The sequence below is a fragment of the Capricornis sumatraensis genome, chromosome 3, assembly GCF_032405125.1.
Source record: "Capricornis sumatraensis isolate serow.1 chromosome 3, serow.2, whole genome shotgun sequence".
Lineage (NCBI taxonomy): Eukaryota > Metazoa > Chordata > Mammalia > Artiodactyla > Bovidae > Capricornis > Capricornis sumatraensis.
The window spans coordinates 134,210,344-134,223,894 of NC_091071.1; the positions used below are offsets into that span (position 1 = coordinate 134,210,344).

The window sequence follows — 13,551 nt, forward strand, 5'->3', positions numbered from 1 at the left end:
TCTCCAGGCAAGAACACTGGAGTGGGTTGCCATTTCCTTCTCCATTGCTTGAAAGTGAAAGGTGAAAGTGAAATCGATCAGTCGTGTCCAACTCTTAGCGACCCCATAGACTGCAGCCACCAGGCTTCTCCGTCCATGGCATTCTCCAGGCAAGAGTACTGGAGTGGGATGCCATTACCTTCTCTGCTCAGGACCTTTAAAGCCTCAGAAGAGAAAATGTTAGTTGCTCAGTCATGTCCAACTTTTTGCAACTCCATGGACTGTAGCCCTCCAGGCTTCTTTGTTCCTGAAATTCTCTAGGCAAGAATACTGGAGTGAGTAGCCATTTGCTTCTCCAGGAGATTTTCCCAACCCAGGGATAGAAACTTCACTGCAGACAGATTCTTTACCGTCTGAGCCACCAGGGTAAAGTCTCAAACTATGACACAAAAAGCAGAAACAGACAAGTAATGGAGATGAGACCATGTTTAGGATTGTGACCCAGTGTCTCTTGACCTTTCCTTACTCCTGTGTTGTTTTTCATCTTTGTTTTTTCCAGACATTCTTCGGGACACCTTCACTTTCCTGGGCTATGAAGTCAGGCATTTCTTATATCTCACTATGACAGATATAACCAACATTCTACGCCAGGTTGCCCAGATGCCCCAGCACCGAGACTCTGACAGCTTTGCGTGTATCCTGGTGAGCCGAGGGGGCTCCCAGAGCGTGTTTGGTGTGGATCAGACTCACTCTGGGGTTCCTTTGGATCATATCAGAAGAATGTTCATGGCAGACATGTGCCCTTCTCTCTCAGGGAAGCCAAAGCTCTTTTTCATTCAGAGCTATGTGAAATCAGAAGGCCAGCTGGAGGACAGCAGCTTCCTAGAGGTGGACGGGCCGTCAGTGAAAAGTGCAGAATCCAAGGCCAGGCAGCCTGGGGCCTACCAAGATTTGATTCACCGAGAAGCTGACTTCTTCTGGAGCCTGTGCAAAGCAGATGTGTCCCTGCTAGAGGGACCCTCCAGCTCACCCTCACTGTACCTGCGGTGCCTCTCCCAGAAACTGTGGAAAGAAAGGTGAGCCGCCCAAGCTGTGGTGGATCCTGGCCCCAGTTGTTCTGCTGCCAAGATGGAAGGGTCTTCCCAAGTGGTGCTAGTGGTAAAAAACCCACCTGCCAACACAGGAGACATAAGAGATGCGGGTTGCATCCCTGGGTTGGGAAAATCCCCTGGAGGAGGGCATGGCAACCCACTTCAGTATTCTTGCCTGGAGAATCCCATGGACAGAGGAGCCTGGCAGGCTACAGTCTTTAGGGTCGCAAAGAGATGGACACGACTAAAGCGTCTTAGCATGCACACAGGCACCAAGATGGAAGTGCCACTGTTTGATGCCCTTCTCTTCAGGGTTTTTTTTTCATCCCTTGTTGCGGTTTCCTTAAGAGTCTGAGATAGATTCTGCACAGTTTATGAATGCTTTGTGCCTTAGAAGGATATTTAGTAGAGCTTGTGGTTTGGATATTTTCCTTCAAAATTAAGAAATGTTTGTTTTTTCTTATTACAAAAGCAATGCATGCTCCTTACTAGGAAAAAAACCACCACCACCACCAACAAACCATGAGATATAGATGCTGAAGGCAGAACATAACAAGCGGTTTTAATCCAACTTACCAGAACCAACCTGTTAACCAAATCTCAATATATTGCCTCCCAGATCTTTTTTGGATCCCATACAGTTATACATAAACATGTGTTTTAAGCCAAAATGAAATAATAATCTACTGTTATTTTATAACATGCTTTTACTTTGTGTAACAGCTTATTTTTACATGTCAGGAATCATGTTTCCATAGCATTTTACTATGCAGAGTAGTCCCTAATATGGTTATAGCATAATTTCCTTGGCCAGTCTTTAGTCATTGGGCAATGTTTTGCATTGGGCAATGTTTTTACCTCTTTTTAGGTCAGTATTGTGCTTATTCTTAATTGTTTTATTGAGGGGAAAATTCCCAGAAGTGGAATTACTGTGTCAAATGACAAGCATTAAAAAATATGTTTATTTATTTATGACCTCACTGGGTCTTCCTTGCTGCACTCAGGCTTTTCTTTAGTTGCAGAGAGTGGTGGCTGCTCTTCCTTGCAGTCTGCGGACTTCTCATTGCAGTGATTTCTCTTGTTGCAGAGCACAGACTGTAGAGTATGGGCTCAGCAATTGTAGCACACAGGCTTAGTTACCCTCTGGCATGTGAAATCTTCCCAGAACAGGAATCAAACACTTGTCCCCGGCATTGGCAGGCAGACTCTTAACCATTGGACCACCAGGGAAGTCCAATAAGCATGTTAAAAACCTTTGATACATCTTATCAGATTGTCTTCTAGATCAGTTAGACCAACTTTTCAAAAAAAATTTTGGCCATGCCATGTGGCTTGAGGGACTGTAGTTTCTCAATCAGGGATTGAACCCAGAACCCTGGTAGTGAGAGTATTGAGTCCTAACCACTGGACTGCCAGGGAATTCTCATAGGCCTGCTTTTATGAGACTGTCTACATCCCTGAGTTCTCACTAATACTGTGTGCTCTTTTATTTCCCCACGTCTTGACAGTTTGATGGGTAAAAACTGGTACCAGATTGTACAGATTTGCAAGTCTTTGTTACTTGGACATTTTTGGTGTTTATTAGCAAGAATACTTTTCTAAGGGAACCATTAGTGAGTGGTCTGGTGTTCCTTTAGGTGGAAGCAAGCCTCACTGTGCCTCAAATGAAGATTAGTAGTCCCTTTTCAGTTGCCCACTAATTACAATTTATAGTATCTCCAAGTCACTTGTGAAAGGCATCTTTTTGTCGCTTGGGAGACCCTAGGAATAAATCTCAGGGCCCGGGACACCTAACCTCCTCAGGAATGGCTCAACAGTAAGGGGAGGACTAGAGCAGCAGTGACTCAGCCTTCCAAGGTGGAAATGCCATGGGCCAGCCACATCGTTGGCCTGGCCTTTTACATTCATCCTGCATTTGCAGAGTTGCCTCTTGGGGGAGGGGACTGTGGTCATCAAACAAGACTGCTGCAAACCTGTTTAGTTCATTTGCTAAGCAGCTTATAGACTATTTAGAAAGGAACAGTTTTACAGCACTTTCATATCTGTGAGTTGATTTCATTCTGATGATAATCTGTCTCCTCATTGATAATTGCATGGAATTAATTTTTGCCTTTTACGTTCCCTCCAGAAAGCACTCGCTCCTGGAACTCCACACTGAACTCAACAGCCTGGTGTATGATTGGAACAGCAAAGTGTCTGCTAAGGAGCGATACTACGTCTGGCTGCAGCACACTTTGAGAAAGAATCTCTTCCTCTCTCACAAATAAAAAGTCAAAGTCACGGCTGGTGAGAACCTGCTTCCTGTTGTGTCTCCATATGGCAGAAAGCACAGAGAGAACAGGCTGTCTTGTGTCTCTTCTTATAGGAGTACTGATCCTGTTCATAAGGACTACACTGACATGACCTAATCTCCTCCCAAGGGCTATCTAATATTATCATATTGGAGGGTGGTCACAGACATTCAATTTAAAATAGTGGCTTTCAGATCTGAGGTTGCCTGTCTGCCTAGGATTCACATAGCTTTCTACATCTAATTAGGTATAGTGTGCTTTTCCTTTTGAGAAGGAAGTGGCAACCCACTCCAGTGTTCTTGCCTGGAGAATCCCAGGGACGGGGCTCCTTGGGCTTCCCCGGTGGCTCAGTGGTAAAGAATTCACCTGCAATGCAGGAGTGAGTCACAGGAGACACAGGTTCAATCCCTGGATCAGGAAGATCCCCTTTGAGGACACATGGCAACCCACTCCGGTATTCATGCATAGAGAATCCCATGGACAGAGGAGCCCAGCAGGCTATAGTCCATGGGGTCCCAAGAGTCGGACACAACTTAGCAACTAAACTACCACCATTTAAAACAGTAGAGCATTTTTTGCAAATGTTCATGAAACATTTACCACAACAGACTATATTCTGGGCCATAAAATAATATATTTAAGAAGATTGAAACCTGCCGGGGTCCAGCCCCGGTGGATCCAGGGTGATTCAAAGGAGACGGATAGGCGAGGGAAAAAACTTATTTATTTATTAATATAAGATTAGATTAGGAAGAAATAGTATAGTAGGAAAATTAAGGAAAAGAGGCTGAATAACTTGATACACGTGGAAAGCCAATAAAGTCCCAGACAAGTAACTTGTACCATCTACGTTAGGCCACCGGCGTCCGTTTGAATATCGGAGAGTGCCCCGCCTTGGGCTCTCTCTCTTAGGGATCTTAGAATCCGGACAAGTAAGTAAACATGGTGAGCCTCCACGCCCCAGATGGGAATTCAGCCGAAAAAGGGAGAAAAGAATGACATGGGGAAGCCCAGCATCGGTGCAAGACTCCAAAAACTATTTTTCAAAATCAGCTTATATACCCCAAGTTGTACATAATGGAATATGCAGAGTTATGCAGGGGCAGCAGTCCTGACCCTCATTGAGACAAGGCTTTCTTTTTGCATACCCTCCCGCATACAAAAGGTCTCAGGTGGTTTACATTATCTTCTGGCCAAGAGGCTTGTTAACATTTTTATGGCTCTCTTCCTGGATAATTGTCTATCAACCAGAAAACTCCTTTTCCCTAGAAGTGTTTTTTCTTTACTCTGCATCACCCTCAAAGTACTAAATAAAGTTACATTCCTGTAGAACAAAGGTACAGTGGGTTATAACAAAGAAAGTACTTAACTCAAAGATCTAATGTTGCTAATACCAGGTTTACCATCTGTTTTTCTGTATACCAACTATATCTAAAAATAAAAGATATAAAATTTTGGCAGCAAGTATTGGCTCAACAAATGAAACCTTTAATCAGTCCTATTCTAATGATTTTGACTCCTTGGAAGCCTCTACATTCCTAGGATGTTTTAAGCTTCCTGTGCCTCCTGCGGTCAGGAGGCCTCAAACAATCACATGTGCAGCTATACGAGTCCTGCAGGCAGGCTAAAAAGCCATCAGAGGGGTTTTTGGATTGAAACACCCTTTCAAATGCAGAAGACTAAAGCCTTGAGACGACTTTTCCCAGAGTGTGTCAGGAGAGTGGAAAAGCAGCGTACAAAAGGCCGGCAGACTGGTTTTTTTGGGGTACATGCTCAGGAAATACCAGGGGGAAAACCTGAGATCTGACTCGACCTTGCCCATCAGATCTCTGCCGCATGACCTTGTCACAGGTGGGATTCCTCACTCTGGCTCCGGGCAGAAACCACACAAAATATATTCTCAGACTGAAGAAATTAGCCTAAAAATAGCATCTGAAAAATCTACAAATATTTGGAAATCGGACAGCACACTTATAAATACCCCTGTTCAAAAAAGTCTAGGGAAATTGGAAAATATCTTTGATTGAATAAAATGAAAATACAAATAGCAAAATTTGTGGCATACAGCTAGTAAGAGTGATCTCTAGCTCGGCAGGGTTGGAAAGAATCCAATGCGACTGAGCCACTGAGCACGCATGCACTAGCTAGAATGATAAGGGAAGAGACAGACACAAATTAGGAGTGTTAGTAAGCAAAGACACCACTACAGATCCCACAAGGACATTACAACAGCAATAGTATTTATTGGCAGCTTTATGCTGATATTATGAAATTGACTATATCCTTAAGAGACAAACTGCCAAAGCTCACTCAAGGTGCAAAGAATCACATGGAGGAGATTCTGGGGAGCTACATGGGATCTCAGAGAGTTGGACATGACTGAAGTGACTTGGCACACATGCATACCTTTCCTCCTTGGATTGGAGAGCATGACCTGGAAGAGTAGTATTGCTTAAAATATCCTTAAAGGAGGACCTCCCCAGCAGTTCAGAGATTAAGACTCTGTACTTCCACTGCAGGGGACTTAAGCCTGATCCTTTGTTGGGAAACTGATCCCAAGTGCCAGTTGCCACTTGGAGAAAAAAAAAAAAAATACAAAGCAAAAAACAAAACAGGAATAAAACAGTTATTTATTAAATTATATTATGTTGTCTGTTTACTTTTGTCACGTTTGTTAATACCATTTGTTAGCCCACAGATTTCAAGGAGAAGAGTGTTAAGAGTTTGCTTGTGTGTTTTGCTCACTGGCAAGGGTTATGGAGTGGAGTGGAGGGACTTTGATTCCAGGAGCAGGCCTCCAAGATGGGAGGAATAAGGACTTGCCAGCCCTTGCCTACTTCACAGAATTGTTCCAAGGATGAAATGAGAGAGCCTTTATGATCATAGCCAATGACTGCACTGGTGATGCCATGCGCACATAACTGTTATTATTAATAGCACACTGTGGAGGAGTTATTTTGAAAACGTTGAATCAAAGCTTGAAAACTGGTAAGGATTTTGGCAGGTTGAGATGGAGAAGAGAATACATTACAGAGGAAAGAGATCAAATGAAGGAGCAGGGGAAATGCAAGACATGTTGTAAAAACTGGATGGAACTTTTAGCTGGAGTGTAGAATGTGAGCAATGGTGACAAGCCAGGAGGTGCCTGGCATGTGATTGGCATGTGATTGGCATGTGAAGAGCTGAAAAGACCCCCATCTCCGTCATTTAGTCAGCTCTCATGTAAGTTATTTTTCCTCACTTTAATGGTGGAGTCTGAACTACTTTGACACTTTTGTATATAAGCATTTGATTATTAAATGCCTTATTTCATTGAGTATAGTTTTTAAGTGAAGTTTTTTAGGCATGCTAAAAGAGAATTATATTAGGTATCAATATAATGGATATTCATGCCAGCTTAAAGGAAATGTTCTAAAATCTTCAGAGAAGACTCTGAAGATACTGCTTAAGTAATAGCCCTAAATATAAAAGAGACAAATATATTAAAATACTTCAAACTTTATAATAACCCCCCAACTGAGAATTCATCCAGTGTTCAGTAATAGGGGCATGATTATGCTGAAAAGTCCAGTGGTTGGAATTCTATATAACTGTTAAAATTATATATACAAATAATAAAGGCTTACATAAGTTGTTCTTAGCTCATCACATGAATTATCTCATTTAATCCTCAGAACAGCTCTGTGAGGTAGGTATTTTTGTCCCCTTTATTATTTATTCCCACTTTATAGGTGAGGAGGGTGAGCACAGTGATATTAAGTAGATTATCTGTGGTCACCCCCAGCTGAGGATATAAACTCAAGCCATAATCAGAGCATTTAAAAAATGTATTTATTTATTTATTTGCCTGTGCCAGGTCTTAGTTGCAGCACATGGATCTTCAGTCTTCATTGTGGCATGCAGGATCTTAGTTGCAGCATGCAGGATCTTAGTTCCAGCATGCAGGAATTTTCAGTTGTGACATGTGGGATCTAGATCCCTGACCAGGGATTGAATCTGGGCCCCCTGCATTGGGAGTGTGGAGTCCTAGCCACTAGACCAGCAGGGAAATCCCAATAGAGCCTTTATTTTTATAATAAGTATATTTAAAGCAAAAACAAACAAACAAAAATATCTCAGGAAAACAAAAGCCCAGAAAGAAATATTCCAAAAGTGGTATACTGATGACAGGACTATGGCTGACATTTTTTCTGTTTTCCAAATCCTCATCTCTATATATTTGAGAATACTGCTTTCTAAAGTAAAGACTAGGCAATTCTTTCAACTTTTGACTCATTGGTTCTTCGGTGCTAAAAAAACAGCTCTTCTCTAGGTCTGTCTTCACTTCTCTGTCTGGTCTTTAGTCCTTTTCAGTAGCAGGATCCCTGTTCTCAGGGCTGCTGTTCTAGGCTGCTGGCTAGGAGGACTGACTCCTCAACCTCAGTTCCATTCCAGCCCCCAACCCCTTCCATCCTTTTCCATGAATGAGCCATGGTTGGTGTCACTTGACACCTTCTTCTGACTGCAGTGTTTGAAATGGGGATCTCTTCGCTAAGATTCTAGGAGCAAGTTTTCAGGATTGAGGTCAGCCTTGTCAGTTTGTCTGTGTAGCAGACCCTGCTTACCGTCCCAAATACCATTCTCTTTATCCCTAGTAATAGAAGTTTTAATTTGATACTGAGCACAAAGCCTCACAGAATACAGCCTAGTTGTCCAGGTTGTGCTAGTAGTAAACAGATCAGATCAGTTCAGTTCATTTCAGTCGCTCGGTAGTGTTGGACTTTTTATGACCCCATGAACCACAGCACGCCAGGCCTCCTTGTCCATCACCAACTCCCGGAGTTTACCCAAACTCAGGTCCATTGAGTCGGTGATGCCGTCTAACCATCTCATCCTCTGTCGTCCCATTCTCCTGCCCTCAATCTTTCCCAGCATCAGGGTCTTTTCAAATGAGTCAGCTCTTTGCATCAGGTGGCCAAAGTACTGAAGTTTCAGCTTCAGCATCAGTCCCTCCAATGAATATTTAGGACTGATTTCATTTAGGACGGACTGGTTGGATCTCCTGCAGTCCAAGGGACTCTCAAGAGTCTTTTCCAACACCACAGTTCAAAAGCGTCAATTCTTTGGCGCTCAGCTTTCTTCACAGTCCAACTCTCACATCCATACATGACCACTGGAAAAACCATAGCCTTAACTAGATGGACCTTTGTTGACATAATAATGTCTCTGCTTTTCAGTATGCTGTCTAGGTTCATAACTTTCCTTCCAAGGAGTAAGCATCTTTTAGTTTCATGGCTGCAATCACCATCTGCAGTCATTTTGGAGCCCAAAAAAATAAAGTCTGACACTCTTTCCACTGTTTCCCCATCTAATTGCCATGAAATGATGGGACCAGATGCCATGATCTTAGTTTTCTGAATGTTGAGCTTTAAGCCAACTTTTTCACTTTCCTCTTTCACTTTCATCAAGAGGCTCTTTAGTTCTTCTTCACTTTCTGCCATAAGGGTGGTGTCATCTGCATACCTGAGGTGATTGATATTTCTCCCAGCAATCTTGATTCCAGCTTGTGCTTCCTCCAGCCCAGAGTTTCTCATGATGTACTCTGCATATAAGTTAAATAAGCAGGGTAACAATATACAGCCTTGACGTACTCCTTTTCCTATTTGGAACCAGGCTGTTGTTCCCCGTCCAGTTCTAACTGTTGCTTCCTAACCTGCATATAGGTTTCTCAAGAGGCAGGTCAGGTGGTCTGGTATTTCCATCTCTTTCAGAATTTTCCACAGTTTATTGTGATCTGCACAGTCAAAGGCTTTGGCATAGTCAATAAAGCAGAAATAGATGTTTTTCTGGAACTCTCGCTTTTTCGAGGATCCAGCAAATGTTGGCAATTTGATCTCTGGTTCCTCTGCCAGCTTGAACATCTGGAAGTTCACAGTTCACGTATTGCTGAAGCCTAACCTTTCTACAAATGCTGTAGACCTGAGTTCAATGCCTGTGTCCGGAAGATCCCCTGGAGGAGGGCATAGTGACCCACTCCAGTGTTCTTGCCTGGAGAATCCCCATGGACAGAAGAGCTGGTGGGCTACAGTCCATGGGGTCACAAACAGTAGGACATGACTGAAGTGACTTAGCACACATACACATAGTCTGGCTTATGCCTTGTTATTTGATTAAAATGTTTATGCTTGTTTTAAGTTTAAAATAATTTGCTTAGATCATTTTAATTTGTAATTATTGTTTAAAAATGTTTGTATGTATGTATGGTTAAAAATGTAATGTTAAAACCTGAGCTGATCAGCCTGATACTCTGTGATGACCTCAAGGGGTGGAATGGTGGGAGGAGATGGAAGCTTAAGAGGGAGGAGTTATAGATATACACTATGACTGATTCATGTTGTGTGGCAGAAGTCAACATAACATTGTAAAGCAATTATCCTATAATTGAAAATAAATAAAAATAAAATTAAAAAACCTGAGCTGACCTAAGTTTTTGATATGTCTGATGGTGTCATTTATTTTCTTTATTATTTTTGTGGTTTCTGTTGGAGAGATGGAGATGCTTTGTTAAGACATTAGTAGGACTTGGACACTGTCCTCATAAGAGAGGTAATCCTCATAACTGATGTAATCCACAAGGAAGAGTTCTAACTGAATCATTAATATAGACCAGCTTTTGGACCTGGTTTATAGTGGGTACGAGTTTGAAAAATACATACACAGAACTGGGTATAAAAAAGAAATAGTAAATCTGCACATATGTTTACAATTACCAAAGATAATGACTCCAAAGGACCCACTGTTGGTAAATCCACAATTTCTTGTTTCCCAGCCAGACCCTTTCTTGTCTACAGCAGCCCCAGAGGTGAAAATGTAGGACTCAAGGCCATTAAATGAAATGTCTGATTTTTCAAAAATTTATTCTCTCCTCTATGCCAAGAAACACTTACTCTAAACATCTTCTTGTGCCATACCAAAGCTACCAGACCCATGCATTCAAATTTTTCCACTTTGGCTCTATCAAACACTTGGTAAGCAAGCATTCAAGAAATACAAATTCTCTTCAATAAATCCCTCTGCAATATCAGCTGGTATACACCAAGGACCACAGATTAATCGAACTCCCCACTACATACATGAAGGGTCACCTAAAAAGTAGATTACAGGTGAAAAAGTACTTGTGTATACATGCTCATAGCAGTAAATTCACAGCAGTCGGAAGCAACTCGAATGTACATCAGCAGATGAATGGATTAAGCAAATGTGGTATATCCATAAAATAGTTTTTTATCCATAAGAAAAAATTAAGTACTGACCAATGCTACAACACAGATGAACCTTGAAAACACTATGCTAAGTAAAAGAAGTCAGACACAAAAGATCACATATTATATGATAGCATTTATGTGAAATACCCAGAATAGGTAAATCCACAGAGAAATATAGCAGATTCAGTTCAGTTCAGTCGCTCAGTCCTGTCTGACTGTTTGTGACCCCATGAACTGCAACACGCCAGGCCTCCCTGTCCATCCCCAACTCCCAGAGTTCACTCAAACTCATGTCCATTGAGTCGGTGATGCCATCTAGCCATCTCATCCTCTGTCGTCCCCTTCTCCTCCTGCCCCCAATCCCTCCCAGCATCAGAGTCTTTTCCAATGAGTCGGTTCTTTGCATGAGGTGGACAAAGTACTGGAGTTTCAGCTTTAGCATCATTCCTTCCAAAGAAATCCCAGGGCTGATCTCCTTCAGAATGGACTGGTTGGATCTCCTTGCAGTCCAAGGGACTCTCAAGAGTCTTCTCCAACACCACAGTTCAAAAGCATCAATTCTTTGGTGCTCAGCTTTCTTCACAGTCCAACTCTCACATCCATACTTGACCACTGGAAAAACCATAGCCTTGACTAGACGGACCTTTGTTGGCAAAGTAATATCTGTGCTTTTGAATATGCTGTCTAGGTTGGTCATAACTTTCTTTCCAAGGAGTTAGCGTTTTTTAATTTCATGGCTGCAGTCACCATCTGCAGTGATTTTGGAGCCCCTAAAAATAAAGTCTGACACTGTTTCCACTGTTTCCCCATCTATCTGACATGAAGTGATGGGACCAGATGCCATGATCTTCGTTTTCTGAATGTTGAGCTTTAAGCCAACTTTTTCACTCTCCTGTTTCACTTTCATCATTAGCAGTTGCCAGAGACTGGGGTAAGGGGGTACTGGGGGAAAGACTGCTTAAGCGAGGACAAGGTCTCCTTTGAGGTTCTTAAAATGTTTTGGAACTAGATAGAGGTAATGGTTGCATGGGGCTTCCCTGGTGACACAGAGGTTAAAGCATCTGCCTGCAATGCAGGAGACCTGGGTTCAATCCCTGGGTCGGGACGATCCCCTGGAGAAGGAAATGGCAACCCACTCCAGTATTCTTGCTTGGAGAATCCCATGGATGGAGACTCCCAGGGAGGAGCCTGGTGGGCTATAGTTCATGGGGTCACAAAGAGTCAGACACGACTGAGTGACCTAACTAATGGTCGCATTAACACTGTAAATGTACTAAATGTCACTGAATTGTACACTTTAAAATAGTACATTGTATGTGAATTTCACCTCAAAGTTTTTTAAAAATGGAAAAAAGAAGATTAAAATAATTTATTATTTGTTCCACAAACATTTCTCCCCAACTTTTTTTCTTTTTTAAGACACCTTATTTTTTAGAATAATTTTAGGATTACAGAAAATTTGTACAGAAAGTACAAAGTTTCCATATACTCTTCCATTCCCCACAATTCTCCTGTATTAACACCTTGCACTATTGTGGTACAGTTGTTACAACTGAGGAACAATAGTGATACATTTGTATTAAACTAAAGTCTACTAGCATTTACATTAGGGTCCACTCACTCCGGTGTTCTTGCCTGGAGAATCCAAGGGATGGGGGAGCCTGGTGGGCTGCTGTCTATGGGGTCGCACAGAGTTGGAAACAACTGAAGTGACTTAGCAGCAGCAGCAGCAGCAGCAGCAGCAGCAGCAGCAGCAGCAGCAGCAATGTTGTACAGCTCCTGGTTTTGACAAATACATAGTATCAGGTATGTACCATTAATGTATCATACAGAACAGTTTCAGTTCAGTTTAGTTCAGTTCAGTCGCTCAGTCGTGTCCGACTCTTTGCGACCCCATGAATTGCAGCACGCCAGGCCTCCCTGTCCATCACCAACTCCCGGAGTTCACTCAAACTCACGTCCATCGAGTCAGTGATGCCATCCAGCCATCTCATCCTCTGTCGTCCCCTTCTCCTCCTGCCCCCAATCCCTCCCAGCATCAGAGTCTTTTCCTGCCCTAAAAATACTTTGTGCTCCACTTACTCATCCTTCTCTCCCCCAAAGCCCTTGACTATCACTGATCTTTTGCCATTTCTAGAATGCCATACAGTATAATATCCTTTCCAGACTGACTTCTTTCACTCAATAAAATGTGTTTAAAATTCCTCCATGTCTTTTCACAACTCGATAACTCAGTTCTTCTTATTTCTGAATAATACTTCATTGTTAGATACACCAGAGATTGTTCACTCACTTACAGAAGGGTATCTCGGTTGCTTCTAAGTTTTGGCTTATGACTAAAGCTGTTAGAAAGATTTGTGCACTGATTTTTGTGTGAATGTAGGTGCTCAACTTATTTGAGTGAATACGCAGGAGAGAAATTGCTGTATTGTCTGGTAACCCTATGTTTAACTTCCGAAAAAAATGGAAAGACTGTATTCCTAAGCGGCTGTACTATTTGGCAGAGTTCTTTTGCCCCACATCCTTGCCAGCATTTGGTGGTGTTAGCGGTTTGCATTTCAGCTATTTTAGTAGATCTGTAGTGATACTATGTGTGTATATATATATATATATATATATATATATATATATATATATTTTAATTGAAGTATAGTTGGTTTACATGTTATATTCATATTGTTCTTTTAATTTGCAATTATTTAATGACAAGATGATGAGTACTTTTTAAATCCTTATTTGATATCCGTATATCTTCTTCCAACCAGGAATTGAACCTGGGCCCTTGGCCCAGTGAAAGTGTGGAGTCCTAGCTACTAGACTAACAGGAAATTCCCCATATATTTTCTTTGTTGAGATATGTATCAAAATCTTTTGCCCAGTATTTTTATTTTTAATTGGAAGATAATTGCTTTGCAGTGTTGTGTTGATTTCTGCCATATGACAATG

The 13,551-nt window shown here is 41.9% G+C and overlaps 1 protein-coding gene across 3 annotated transcripts in view; it reads left to right on the plus strand.

Annotated features, from left to right (window-relative positions):
* Positions 1–3,668, plus strand: part of CFLAR (CASP8 and FADD like apoptosis regulator) — a 50,711-nt gene extending 47,043 nt beyond the window's left edge. For all 3 annotated transcript variants that reach the window (XM_068967309.1, XM_068967310.1, XM_068967312.1), the window contains 2 exons: positions 539–1,055; positions 3,199–3,668. In XM_068967309.1, the coding sequence (XP_068823410.1) occupies positions 539–1,055; positions 3,199–3,337 (656 nt within the window). In that variant the 3' untranslated portion in view covers positions 3,338–3,668. The remainder of the gene's footprint in view (positions 1–538; positions 1,056–3,198) is intronic.
* The last annotated feature ends 9,883 nt before the right edge of the window (positions 3,669–13,551 follow it).